Genomic DNA, 13,440 nt, shown 5'->3' with positions numbered 1-13,440 from the left:
CAGAATGAACTCAAGACTCAATCATAAACTTACTACTATTTTGGAATTCACAGAATGCACTTACTACTTTTGGCATTCACAGAATGAACTTACTACTTTTGGTATTCACAGAAGTTAGGATTTTGTCTTAAGTTAGTCTTAAGACAAACTTAAGACAGACTTAAGACAGACGTAAGACAGACTTAAGACAAAATCCTAACTTCTGTGAATACCAGAAGTAGTAAGTTCATTCTGTAAATGGCAAAAGTAATAAGTGCATTCTGTGAATACCAAAATAGTAGTAAGTTTAGGAATGAGTCTTAAGTTCATTCTGTGAATCTGGCCCTACGTTATTGGTTACTTGTTAATTCCACTAAAGTGAAGGCTTCATGGTACTGTAGGTAACATACTGGTCCGATCAAGAGTCTCATAGTGCAGCAGTGACTGAAGCACCTGCACTGAAATTACAAGTTTGAATCCCTAGAATGTGGAATAACGATGGCGACCTGGCAGTCCTGGGTGCTTTTTGTATAGTTATCTCCAATTTGGTTACCTTTCTGTCCCCATTTTCCACCTTCTCTACGAAGGTGGTAATTAGGAGCGTGAGGAGCCAATGCGAAATGTGTAGAGTGGGGAAGACAGGGACTTGAGTGGGGCTTAAGAGGGTCCCAGGATCAGAACAGGCTCTACGCAGTCGGGGGAGGAGCATTCTGTGGCATAAATGCCAACATTTAAGAAGAGGAAAGTGGGAGATTTAAAAAAAAAATAATCAGAAGAATGTATTTCTCTAATTGACCTCTATTACGGCCTGCATCTGGTCTATTGTGATGTATGGGACATGCAACTGTGCTGCTGCAGGATCGGATATGAGAAATGCAAATATACGTTTTTAGGTTGAGCCTAGTGCAGCGTGCATGCGTTACTCTGCTCGACTTTATGTAAGGGCTTTCAAAAATCACTCCACATACGAGCGTGTGCTTTTACTTTTGCCCCAGGCTATTGGCCTTTGCGCGCGTCTTTTTAACAAAGACTGCATGCAATTGGCCAAGCACGGCCTATTGCTTGTGATTTCCCGCACGGCCGCCATGTGGTTTCAATTATCGTGCCCAGACACAGGTGAGATAATTGAAACCACAGGTCTCGCTGTGGCGCGCGCGCGCATCACTCGCGTACTTGTTATACAGAGTTAATGTGACCCAAAGTGTGTTAAAGTGCTTTACATGCACGTTAGTTACATTAAATAGTTTCACCGGTCCTCCACCATGGTCCCCCTCAGTGGGCAGCAACCCCACTGGATTGTCCTCTGCTTTCTCTGGATATTTGCACACACCGGGGAGGCGCAGTCTGCTAAAGAAGGTAAGGCTACCTAAGGGGCACGGGCAAACTTTGTGCTCCCTGTACCACCTTTCGTGCTCACGCCAGTCAGAATCGCAGCCCAACTCCAGACTGGTGGGTAACAGGATGTATGACATCACAACGCATGCTTTTAACATGGGCTTCAATTGGAATTCCATAGAGCATATTATCAAGCCCATTATCGTCATTTTAACTGCAGTTTTCTGCTGCTCCAATGGCGATAATTTTATCTCCTGTCTTGATAATATGCCCCTAAGTTTGAAGGAAGTTTAGAGAAGCTTCATTGTGAACGATCCTGAGAAAGTAATGAGCTCAGATAGTCTTTGTGCGCCTTAACCTGATTGGGGTGTTTTATCAGAACCATGTGTAGTTGTAGCAATTACTATAATTGTGTGATTTATGGTAGTCCAAAGTAGAATACAGTTCAGACATAATGAATACATGCTTTTGGCCACTTCGAAACAACTTGCTGCAGTCTAGAGTGCTACATCTTTAGGGGAGCACTGATGTACTTAACTATTCTGTAAAGACATTCTTATACTAATTTTGTTCTCTTGCATATGGTATGTCTTCAAGTCTGTCTGAAACTGAAATAAGATACCTGCATGGGCAATTTCTGACAATGCCTCCTGTTGACTGTCTCCTAACTAATTTGTTCTTCCTTTCTTGAGAAGTATCCGTAGGGTTCTGCCTTATTTGTTAAATTATGCACAAACACGGAGAAGTAATCCTCCAACTCCATAAATGACTCCGGTATGGCAGCACTGACAATCATACGCATCAAATTTAGTTTGGGCTTAAATCCATCACCCATAATTAGGTACCCTAAGTATTCAACTTGCTGCAAAAGGAACTACACATGTCTTTACGGAGGGTCAAGCCAGATTCCAGAATCTTATGCAAAACTTGCTGCAAGGTATTATTGTGTGAAGCCATAGATTAACCAAAGACCAGAATGTCGTCTTGGAAGAAAACAACCTTCTTAACTCCGGTCAAGATTCCAGACAAAAATCTTTAAAAAAAACACCGGTCACCAAAGCTAAACCACATGGGAGCCTATTGAATTTTATGGGAGCGCTTTTTTTCGTGCAACTTCAGGGCACAATCCACAATTAAGTCTAGGCATTAATTCAATATATTTAAATAACGTGAAGAACATTAGGCTCCACAAGGAAGGCAGAGTGGTTGCGTTTTCTAACCATGAAGGTTTATTACAGGTTAAAAGGTGTACAGATTCAAAATCATCAAATTATTATCAAACAATAATCAATAAACCTTCAGCCATATTCATCAATCTCCCGTTTTGGAGGCCCTAATAGCGAATTATAGCGATTCGCTATTAAGGACTCGCAAAACGGGATTCATGTAGGATTAGCAAAAATTATTGCGATTCCTACTGATTCCTTATTTGCGATTAGCAAATTGCTAATCGCAAATAAGGAAAAACTCCCCATTCATTCCTATGGGCCAAAAGGCCCATAGGAATGAATGGGGAGTATTCCTTATTTGCGATTAGCAATTTGCTAATCGCAAATAAGATTGCGATTTGAAGGGTGCCAGGGGTGTCCAAAGGACACCCTGTAGCACCCCTCAAATGCACATTTGAATAGGTGTTGCGCACACACATGTCCAGAGGACATGTGTGTGTGTAACATGCAAAAGAAAAAAATGCACTAAAGTGCTTTTTACTCTTTTTTCGCAATTTACCACGAAGTCAGATTTCGTTGTAAATTGCGACCAAATATTGCGAATTCGCAATTTCAAATAGGGTGATGAATTGGATTTAAGGAATCTCTATTAGAGATTCCTTAAATCCAATTCCTCGCAAATATGCGATTTCGCAAATAGCGATTTTTGCATTTGGGATGATGAATCCCAAATGCAAAAATCGCACTTGCAAATGGCCAGATTCTCAGAATCTGGCCATTTGCGAGCGCAATTCAGGTTGATGAATATGGCTGTGTGTTAGGTAAATACAAAGTACAAATCAATGTGAGTAATTCTCACAGTTGATGCCAGTGGAGTGGATTTAGGGGCAGTGTTGTCTCACGTACACGATGGAGTTGAGTAAACTGTGGCATTTGCCTCACGTCCATCGTCTGATGTGGAGAGGAACTATTCAGTTAGAGAGTGGGAGTCTCTGGCCTCTGGGTGGACTGTGAACTACTTACAAACTTTTGTGAGGGGTAGTACGATGATCTTATGGTCAGATCACAAGCCACTTCGTTGACTATTGACCTCTGGTGGGACTGAAAACTGTTCGGGTTGACGGGTTAGGCTTGCTGTATAGTTTCTTGAGTAGGATTGTAAGGTGGAATATGTCACTGGTTGAAGAAACAGTACAGTGCACTGTTTATCAAGGTTGCCGGATGAGATTAATGATGGTTGTGAATTTGAAACCACAGAAGTTGTTGGAGGTATGGATGGCACTACTGGTTGGTTAACTGTGTTGTTTCCAGTAGTGATTGATTGAATGTCATTAAGAGGATGAAAGTTGATAGCGGTGGCCAGACTTGTTAAGGGGATGGTGTGCGGAGAAAGATTTGCTCTATTCAGGGCATGTCCTTTTGTCAAAGTAGATGATTAATTATTGTTGTGAAAAAGGTTTTGGTGGCCAGCCATGGACGGACAGGTTTACGGTTGGGTCATGGTATGTCATGACTGCAAGAAAGCAGAACAATGTTTTTAAAGGGGGTATGAGATCCAGGACTGGACTGGGAACCGAAACCGTCCCTGGCAAACTGCTCGGCTGACCCCGGAGGGGAATAGGGGGTGGGGGGAGGTGCAGCCGACCTGTTTGCTACTGATGGTTTCAGATGATTTTGTTACAGGAGGCCGATACTGCCGGCCGCCGGTTACAAAAACGGCTCCCAGGGGCCCAAAACCGGCCCCCACCCTGGTGGCCCACTGGGGAACCGCCCAGTGCCCACTACGGCCAGTCAGGTCCTTATGAAATCATTGGAACATGAACAACATGTGAGTACTGGGGCACATGTATTGGAGAAGGTTTGTTTGGATTTCATTGGATCATTTTTGTCATTGCCTGTGTAGGAAAGAATGGCTGCTGTTATGTATGATGCCTTATCCAAGTGGGTAAAAAGCGTCTTTATGCATAACATTACTACTCATTCCAGTTCTTGATGAACTTTTTCACAGGGATACTGACAATGGTACTCAGTTAACTTCAATTGAGCTGCATGTATAGGTGTTACGCATGTTTGTACTTCACTTATAATCCACAAGGGAACAAGCAGAATTCCAACATCAACAAGAATGGAATCCAGTGAGTCAAACACTGGAATTCCGACAGGTGACAAACTTTCTACTGGAATTCAAGACTGCAAAAAAATACATGGCTAGTAGAAAGCAAACGTCTTGGCACAGTTGTGCCCTTCTGAAGCTAATGCATGGGAAAGTAGTGAAATTGGTGTAGCAAAGCGTGGCATAGGAGACTGAATGGCGCACAGCACCATGAGAACGAAAACTTAACAGGAGCATTACTTCACACCTTTATGGAGCCATGAAGGTGAAACTTGCACATCAAAGGAAGACTTGATAATGAAGAAAAAATGCCTGGTTAGTTAAATACCATAATAACTCTTACATTAACTTAAAAGGAATAATGTGGTGAGCAAATAGCAAACATTCTCAAAAAGTGGTTAAAATAAAAGATGGCAAAGCAAGATAAAAATGTCTGGGAACAGTGAGCTGAGGGCAATTCAAAGACTTAAGAGCGGGGATTGTGGATAGAAGATTAAAAGCTGGAAGGATGTGTAACAGAACAAAGAACTGGGTGGGGGGAGGGCAAAAAGTAATTAAACAGGCAGTAGGCAAATGAGAGTGCCGTTAAAGCCAAATAACGGTAAGCAATGGGTGGGCTGCAAGCCTCTGTATGTTCTTGGTAAGCTCACAATACGTCTTTCATAACCAGACAGCGTTGGTATCTGATAGGCTCAACATACAAAGAAGCACTGAGTGAGACAGCGCTTCGCAGTTCCAGGTTAACTCCTCCCACAATTTACCCGCTTTGCTACATTTTCAGCTCAGCTCATAAGCAGCAATAGGAAAGACACACGTGGGAGTAACCGAAAATGCAGACAGTGGGAATTTCAGCAGGTGTTAGCTTTTTTTCATGAGATGAACAGAGGATACCTTGAAAAGACAGACAAGATACCTTCCTAAGATGGTTAATTAGTCATTCGTAAATCCTCACTTATGAGAGCCAACATGACAAGGAGGCTCAATACATCAGAAACGTTAATACCGTGCAGGCCTAGTATAACATAGACAGACAAAGTGGCTATGGTTAAACATCATGACATGTTCGTTAATTGCAATGTAAATTAGCATAAAGCAAAATAAGTTTGCAGATAGAACCAATATTCAAATGGCTTATGGTAAACGTTTTAGTCAACATTTCTGAACCTCAAGGTGTACATGACTGTTCACATCTCAATCACTGCATGGCATTTTTCTTCCAGACAACTTCTATTTTTGAGCTTACACAATTACCACACCTCCCCTATCAGAGATTGATCAAATTTTTTATATTAATAAATGTGTGATTGTACACCCTTATTCCTTCTTTCCAGTAGGCCAAGCTTGTACTATTAACAATATAATTGCTATGGCTTCCGTAACAGAAAGCAGATAGAAAATCTTAAGACCAATACCTTTGCTGATGCCCCTAGCTATCCCAAAAATCCTGTTCAGGGACAAACTTCCAACACCTGCTCTAAATCCTTCACTTCTGGCAATACCTATCTCCCCCACTTTGAAGGCTGTGGGTGAACCATAAGAGAAGCCACAGAAGTGACCTGCCTACTTGAACTAGGGAACCCCCCTCAGCCTACAACAGGAGGGAAAATCAAAATCCAATGATGTGTGATCTGTTCTGGCATGCAATGATAATACACTTTAATAATCCCAATAACAACACTCTAGATGATTTCAGGGTTGATGTGCACAATAGGGACTCTCTGAGTCTTCATAAGACATAGAATATCTTTGTACGACCTAGTGCCAATCAAAACCTTCACAAGACTGGAATTCAAGTTAAAACCATGATGGTTTATTGAAATTAAGATTTTTACGGAAGACAAAAAGATCGTTAGTCAATGAGTGGGAAATTAGCATTTATAATACGCCAAATTCAAATAATGCAAGAGGATCAACATAAGGTCTACCTCCAAAGTAAGCAAGCAGCCAGAACCAAACTAAAATTCAGCAAGAAGACTGACATACAGTCTGCCTAAACAGAATGTGCAAAAAGCTAAATCAGATGCCACACTAGTGCAGTTTGCTCAGTAAACAACTGCAAAAAGCTCTTGCTTATTTTCCGAAAACATCGGGGCCGATTCACAAGGGGGTTCCGCACTCCTGGCAGGGAACCCCCACTTGTGATGGGGGCCCTGCACTCCACAAGGAGTAACTTTAGTGCGGAGGTCCTGCCAGGAGTGCAGAGCCCCCGCCATGACTGTGGAGGGTCTTTGTGAATTGGCCTCTGCATCTTTTATACGGGTTTAGGTGGAAAGGCACACACTCGACAAGGTGTGAAATTACTAAACAGGGCTGGATTAACTAAAATACATGTGAATTAACCAGTGATGGTTCGAAGATACATCAAGTAAGTTAGATCTATTAAACACTTTATTTGCTTCTTAGTAATATGTTTTATTTGCAAAATTAAAGACATGTCAGTGCGCTTACGGATCTTAACAAAAATGCCTATTGCATATACTCTACGGGGAACTGCATAGGCCAGATGTCGCTGGTGGGAGGAGAGAACAGAAATGCTGGGGTGCCTGCGGAAACAGGGGCCACAATAGCCTCCCTATACCCTACAACGCAGCTCACCTGCCCTCACACGACAAATACTACCATTATGTGGGGATATACCTGCCCCTCCGGAAGTGACGCATATACGTGCCATCACGTGCCTCCACCTGATTTAACAATGCTACAGAACGCGCTCTACATACACTTTTAAGTCAGTCTCTTCCTATATACAAGCACCCTGTAAGTGAGTAGACTTAAGGGGTGTAATGAGGTGAGACGTGAGTGGAGACTTGTTTTTTTCTTGTTATCCTTACAACCAGTACCATTCTGTGGACACATTATAGACTTGACCATTCACTTTCTGGAGAGTCAGCGGAGTATGCCAACATTGATAGAGAGAAGTTGCACATTTCATGCTTTGTTTTGAATGCCAGCAGTCACAGTTTAGAGCATTGGTCCTAGCTCTCATCTTTTGCAAAGGACATGGCTTTAAGGTAACATTTCCTAGACCAGCGGCTCTGAGGTGCCCCTCCTGGCTTTCAAACTGCAAAATAAGAAGACTTCAGCGCTTACCATTTGCCGGTGGCTGGGGAAGAACGACTGGTCCACCAGCGGGAACTTCTCTGGACCCAGGGTCTGGAGGATTTTAATGAGCTGGGAGAACTGGAGGAGATGACAAAAAGGAAAGTCTGTCACAATGGATCTCAAACAGGACAAGAGATGTGAAATTCAAGCCACATCTGGTCACATCCTCAGTGGTTGCACCTGAGGCGGTGCACCAGAACATCTGCAGTTGTGGCGACAAGAGAGCGAGACACATTACACTGCGTCAACTGTGAGTCCTTCTATCAATGCTAAGCGTTGTAAAGTGCTTCGATACCCTCTGGTCTAGTTGGCGCTATATAAAACTCAAGTAAATAAATAAATGTATAAAATAAAATGGCACATGATGGTTTGAATAGGGAGCAAAGGTCACCAAGTACACTGTGTTTGCGTGTCAGATAGGCTAACAGAAAATTCTTACTTTAAAGTTCTCCAATGTACAGTAAACTCTATAGCCCTAGTTAATTGAGAAATTATTCTAAAATTCATCCCCACACCACAATAATACATATTTATAAATACAAACTACTTTAAACCTAGCTCTTTATGTAAAATGAAACTTTGAACATATGATATAAAGATGTTTAAAAATAAACATATCATTTTACATCAATAGAGATGATTAATATTCACTAATAAACCATGGTCCTCATTCTCATTACAACAATAAATGCTGCAGACACTTTGAATAGCATAAATCGTCAAATATTGCTGCGTTTCTTTGATCCGAGGCCATGCTCCTTTGTTATCAACAAATAGGTTTTAAAATATCTCAACCCTCTTCTTTCATCTGATCTCAGGGGCATTTTTAAATACAATCAGCAGTGTGATGAAATATCCATGTTCAAGTTTGACTGATAAAACCTCTTAAACAGCAACACACTGGAGTTGCATGCGTATTTTGTTGAAATTTTTAATTCTGTCAGTGGCTTTCGCTTAATTTCCTAATTTCAAGTTATGGGAAATTTGCAAACTATCCAGAAATGTGTATTAGTACATTGCATGCGCGTTGGTATAAAATAGTTCTGCCCAGGAGACCTTTTCAGCTCGAACCACTGTCCTGCTGGGGTCTCACAACAGTTTTTGAATGCGAAGTACACGCTTATATAAAAGAGTCGTTTTATAGCTTCACATATTTCATCCTAAAAACGAAATTTCACACATTATTTTGCAACTTTTCTAAATTTCATGAAAACAGAGATGATTTTGAACATGCCTAATCAGAATGGATGATGTTACATCACAAGCAAATACCACGCAGTAGGTTACAACGCGGTCGTTACAAAATGACCGCGTTGTTACCATGTGTGGCGTTACATCGCATGGATTTAGGAATAGCATAAATTACTATTCCTACTCCAGTTAGTGCAACAGCAGGGAATGTGTTAGGATTTAGGTGTTGCACGCTGTAAAGCCATGTGTGGTAACAACGCGGTCGTTGTAACAACCGCGTTGTTACCTACCTGCGTGGTAACCAAAGCATTGTAAACGCTGCTTCCCGACTAATCAGTATTGCAAGCCTTAATTCTATTTTTTTTATTTTTTCAAAACTTCTCCTTATTGACCCAATGGTGATGGCACATGTACCAGTCATCCCTCGTCAAATAAATCACCACATTCGCAATGCGGATTTACATTTGATATCTGCATTAAGCTTTATGCTTTCTTTCTCTAGCGAAAGTGAGGGGCGGGCCTCGTTTCAAAATTCCACACAAGCTAATATAAGAGTGTGACTGTGCTATGCTACCAGATATCAAGTACTATATACTCCACAGAATAGAAGTATTTCCACATAGCCCTGTCTTTTGCACTCAGGGTTGTCTTACATCCAAATATATGGAAGTCCGGAGATTAGGGCAGGCCAGAATCTAAAGTCTTCGCCGATATTTGTGACTCAGGAGATACACCGAGGAGAAAATAAAGTTGTGTTTGTTTATCTTCGGGAGACACTCTTTTGCCGTCCTCATCCAAAGCCGCTTGAGCTCTTCTCTTATGCATAGTTATGTCTCTTCAGTAAGGTGCTTCTCAATTCACTGATTGGGTTCCGTCTCCCCTACTCTTTCAATGCTCCAGTGATGGATTTTTTTCCCTTTTCCCACCCTTCTGATTCCCTTTCCCTTTAAATGGCTCACTCTCCTGTTGTAGTTTCCTGTAGTTTCAAGTTATTAATTTAGCACAGTTACTTAAAACCATTGCTATACAAAATCTACTTTAGCTCAGTTATAAAGTTTAGCTTTTAGCACATTTATCATATAAAAACAGGGCTAAAAAACAATTTCCCAGGCTTAAAGACCGGTATGCTTATTGAAAGAACAGCGTTATAGTTGCCTGTATGAACGTTTTGCTGTGCTTAGCCTGATAAAAATAATTAAAACAAATGGTACTGGGCCAAAGGACGGAAAAAGTCTGTAATGAGTCTTTGAGGGGGAGGAAGCATGGTGGCCAAGGGAGGTAATAGAAGACTGTCCAAAAGTCTCACAAATTTACCAAACCTTGCGAGCACTTGAGATGAAAAGCACAAGGTCGAGGCCTCCCAGCACGTCCTAGCACCCCATTTTAAGAAAAAGGGTTTCAGGAGGGACCTTCTTGGGGCTGCTAGTGCCGGGCAGCAGCACAGGAGATGCAGCCATGATTCAGAGTGGTATTTGCACACCCTACAGGCCCCCCCCCCTCGCTCGTTGGAGCCCATTTGTTGAAGGCCGTCGAGCTGTTGTACCTGGAAACTGATGCTGCCTGAGGACCGCTGTGAAAATGGCAGCCAGCTCTCTCTCTCTCGCTCTTTTACTCTCTCTTTCCCGCCCATGACCCCCTCATCCTCGCCCTGCCTGGTCAACTTCAGATTCACGTGGTGGGAACGCTGTCTCAAAAACTTTCCAATTCGAAGGGATGCACTTAAAGGCCATAGGGATGGTGCCCACATCGACAACTGTTTTAGGGAAAAAGACCACAGAGGCACACTGTGCCACCGACTACTGGTGCGCCTCCTCTTCCTTGTGGTGTCAACAGGGAGCACGGCGGTCTGTGCCCTGACCAGCGCCAGGGTGCTGTGGGACCTCCCTGACCCCGTTGGTAAGTGGTGGAGGAAGCTCCTTCTAATATCGTGTTCCATAGTTTGTCACAACGACTATTTATGATTATTGTAAAATCGTATAGGCCTATATCGTTGTTAAATGCTGAGGTCATATTCCTCCACCCGTTGGCAACTCGGTTGAAGCGGGTGATAATGTCCCTGATCCATCCTGACCAGTCGAGCTTCATGCCAAGCAGAAGAATGAGGCTAAACCTCCATTGACAGTAGAGGGTACTGAGATGCCTAAGGTACTGCAAGGGAACAAACACTGGTGATGTCATTGGACGCCTCATTGGACATGTTTGCAGTCCTGGATCGATTGGGCTTTGGTCCACAGTATAAGAAATGGATCAGGCTTCTGTATATCCCCCAGCTGGCCAGGGTCAGGGTTAATGGAGCACAATCAAATATATTTGAACTGAGCAGGGACACTAGGCAGGGATGCTCACTACTGCCCATGATTTTTACTTTGGTTCTAGAGGCCCTCGTGCCAGGATCTGCTGATCAGAGTGTTGAGGTGGGACAATGCCTGGGATGATAGAATATCTCTGTATACAGATGATGGGCTGCTTTACGTGGCAGACCCTGAACGAACAGTGTCTAGAATAATGCAAATATTGCAAAACTTCTGCGAATACTTGGGTTATGCCATAAACTGACATACCTCCCAAATATACCCACTTATGGGTGGAATACCAAAACTGGCGGACGACTGTGGCATGCCAATAGTGGTGGAAGGGTTTAGATATATGGGTATATACATTACAAAAGACCCAAGCTATTCCATGAATGAAAAATTGTGTCAAAAAATGGTCCACTTGGGAATCATATCGAAGATTATAACTCCTGTTTTAAAAGTTCTACACCACTGTGTGGCTTACCAAGAGGTACCCGTGGGTGTGGGTGGATTGCTGACATGCCACATGCGGGTGGTCCAGGTCAATCTGACATAGACTGGCTTTACATATGATGGTCAATCTTTAATGCTGCTGATGGTGGAATGCTGTGTTCCTCTGTTTACACAAAAACTGTTATATTATTATTATTTTTTAAACGATTATTGCTAAATATTTTTATTCTAATGATTTCTGCGAGAGTGGCCGTCATAAGGCCCAACTATTTCCTTGAAAGGGTGTTTTGCTCTCATCCAAATGATATTAACCGTACAGCTGTCCTGAACATGGAAATGAGAAGTAACTTCAGTTTCTTTCTGAAAGGAAAGAGCTTAAAGCCCCCCTTATTTCTCATTGAAACAATTCCACCCAGCTATTAATGATACAGGAGCTCTGCTTTTTTGCTGCATGCAATTCAGTCCAATCAAGATTATCACCCAATGACTCCACTTTGGACCACTGTTTTGTTTTGTGAAGCGTTGTCTAGGAAGCACTTGGGGTGTGCCGATCATTAAGCTGTTTTGCTATTTGCAATCTGCTTTTCATTTAGTTGCCTGGGAAACACGATGGGAGAAAGAGAGAGATAAGGGGGCCATATACGTTTATAGGCCACAATATGGACATAGCATTAAAAAAAATAGGTCTAGGTAAGAAGTGATCCCAAGGGGATACTGCCCTATTGCATTGAGTGGTTCAAGGGTTTAAAGCTGGGTGTGTGCTGGGACCCCAACTTTCTTCAGCCTGTACCTTGCTGAACTACCTACTCCCTTCAAATACCCCTGCTCTTCCCCTAAAAATGCCACTCAAAATATTGCTTGTCTTCTCTATCCTGAGAGTTTAATAATTGTGGATTAGTGTTAAGTAGGCCTTCAGAGAAAATTACATGTTTTAAAACAATATTGTTGCAGGAGAGGTTGGTAATCAGTACGGAAAAAGGGGTAAAAGAAAAGGTTTGACCCTTGCAACAAAAAAAGGATGGGAAAAAAGTATACTGCTTGTTGGGTAGGACGAAATTAGAACAAGATGCCTTTATAAATAACTAGGATTAATGTTTTCGCTTCAAGATTTGAATTAAACTAAATAATTTGTATTTGCTCGAAAGAGGTTTGATTAAAAAAAACATACATGGGGTGCTCTTCCATTCCACTGATTAGAACTTTCAATGGAAAAATATCCCTCGAGCTCTCTATGGAGCGAGACTGTTTGCATTGGATACAGATAGAAACGGAACAACCTGGAAAGTTACAGCTTGAGAACATTATTTCAATTGCCTTCTAATTCAACTATCCAGTCATTAAGAAAGGAACTACACTTTGTAGAGTGCAGTGGTGGCTGGTGACATTTGAAAGTGGTAGAGCGTAAAATTTGTGGTGGATCACACTGTGCGAGCGAGCGTGCCTGAACAATCTAAGGAGGGTTCGGGGGGGGGTTCTTCCCCCCGAGACATTTTGGAAAAATGAGTGGGCAAATGGTGCATTTTCAAGACTTTTGGGAGCCACTTTGCTAAACAGAAACAGACCGCTGCCTCCCCTCAAACTATTGTCAGTTCCAAGGCCTCATGAATGAGCCATTCTAAAATGCAATTAACCACAATTCATTTTAATAATGGTTGGATCTGTCTACTGAGCCAGTGCCTATGTGAGATAAAGTGGCATTCAAGTTGGCCCAACAGAGTAAAATGCCTACTTATTCCACATAGAATTGAATAGCATATTGGTTAGTGTTCATTTTGCAGCCTCAAGCTCTGGGTCAGTTATGGTA

General features: G+C 42.2%; 1 protein-coding gene across 1 annotated transcript in view; it reads right to left on the bottom strand.

The window, feature by feature from the left end:
* SYN3 (synapsin III) overlaps positions 1–13,440 on the bottom strand; it is a 1,181,147-nt gene that overhangs the window by 585,340 nt on the left and 582,367 nt on the right. Inside the window, exon 6 of the mRNA XM_086953619.1 lies at positions 7,687–7,776. Within this exon, the coding sequence (XP_086809745.1) occupies positions 7,687–7,776 (90 nt within the window). The remainder of the gene's footprint in view (positions 1–7,686; positions 7,777–13,440) is intronic.

This window comes from Lissotriton vulgaris, chromosome 1_2 (assembly GCF_964263255.1).
Source record: "Lissotriton vulgaris chromosome 1_2, aLisVul1.2, whole genome shotgun sequence".
Taxonomy (NCBI): Eukaryota; Metazoa; Chordata; class Amphibia; order Caudata; family Salamandridae; genus Lissotriton; species Lissotriton vulgaris.
This window is presented reverse-complemented; position numbering and strand designations above follow the sequence as displayed.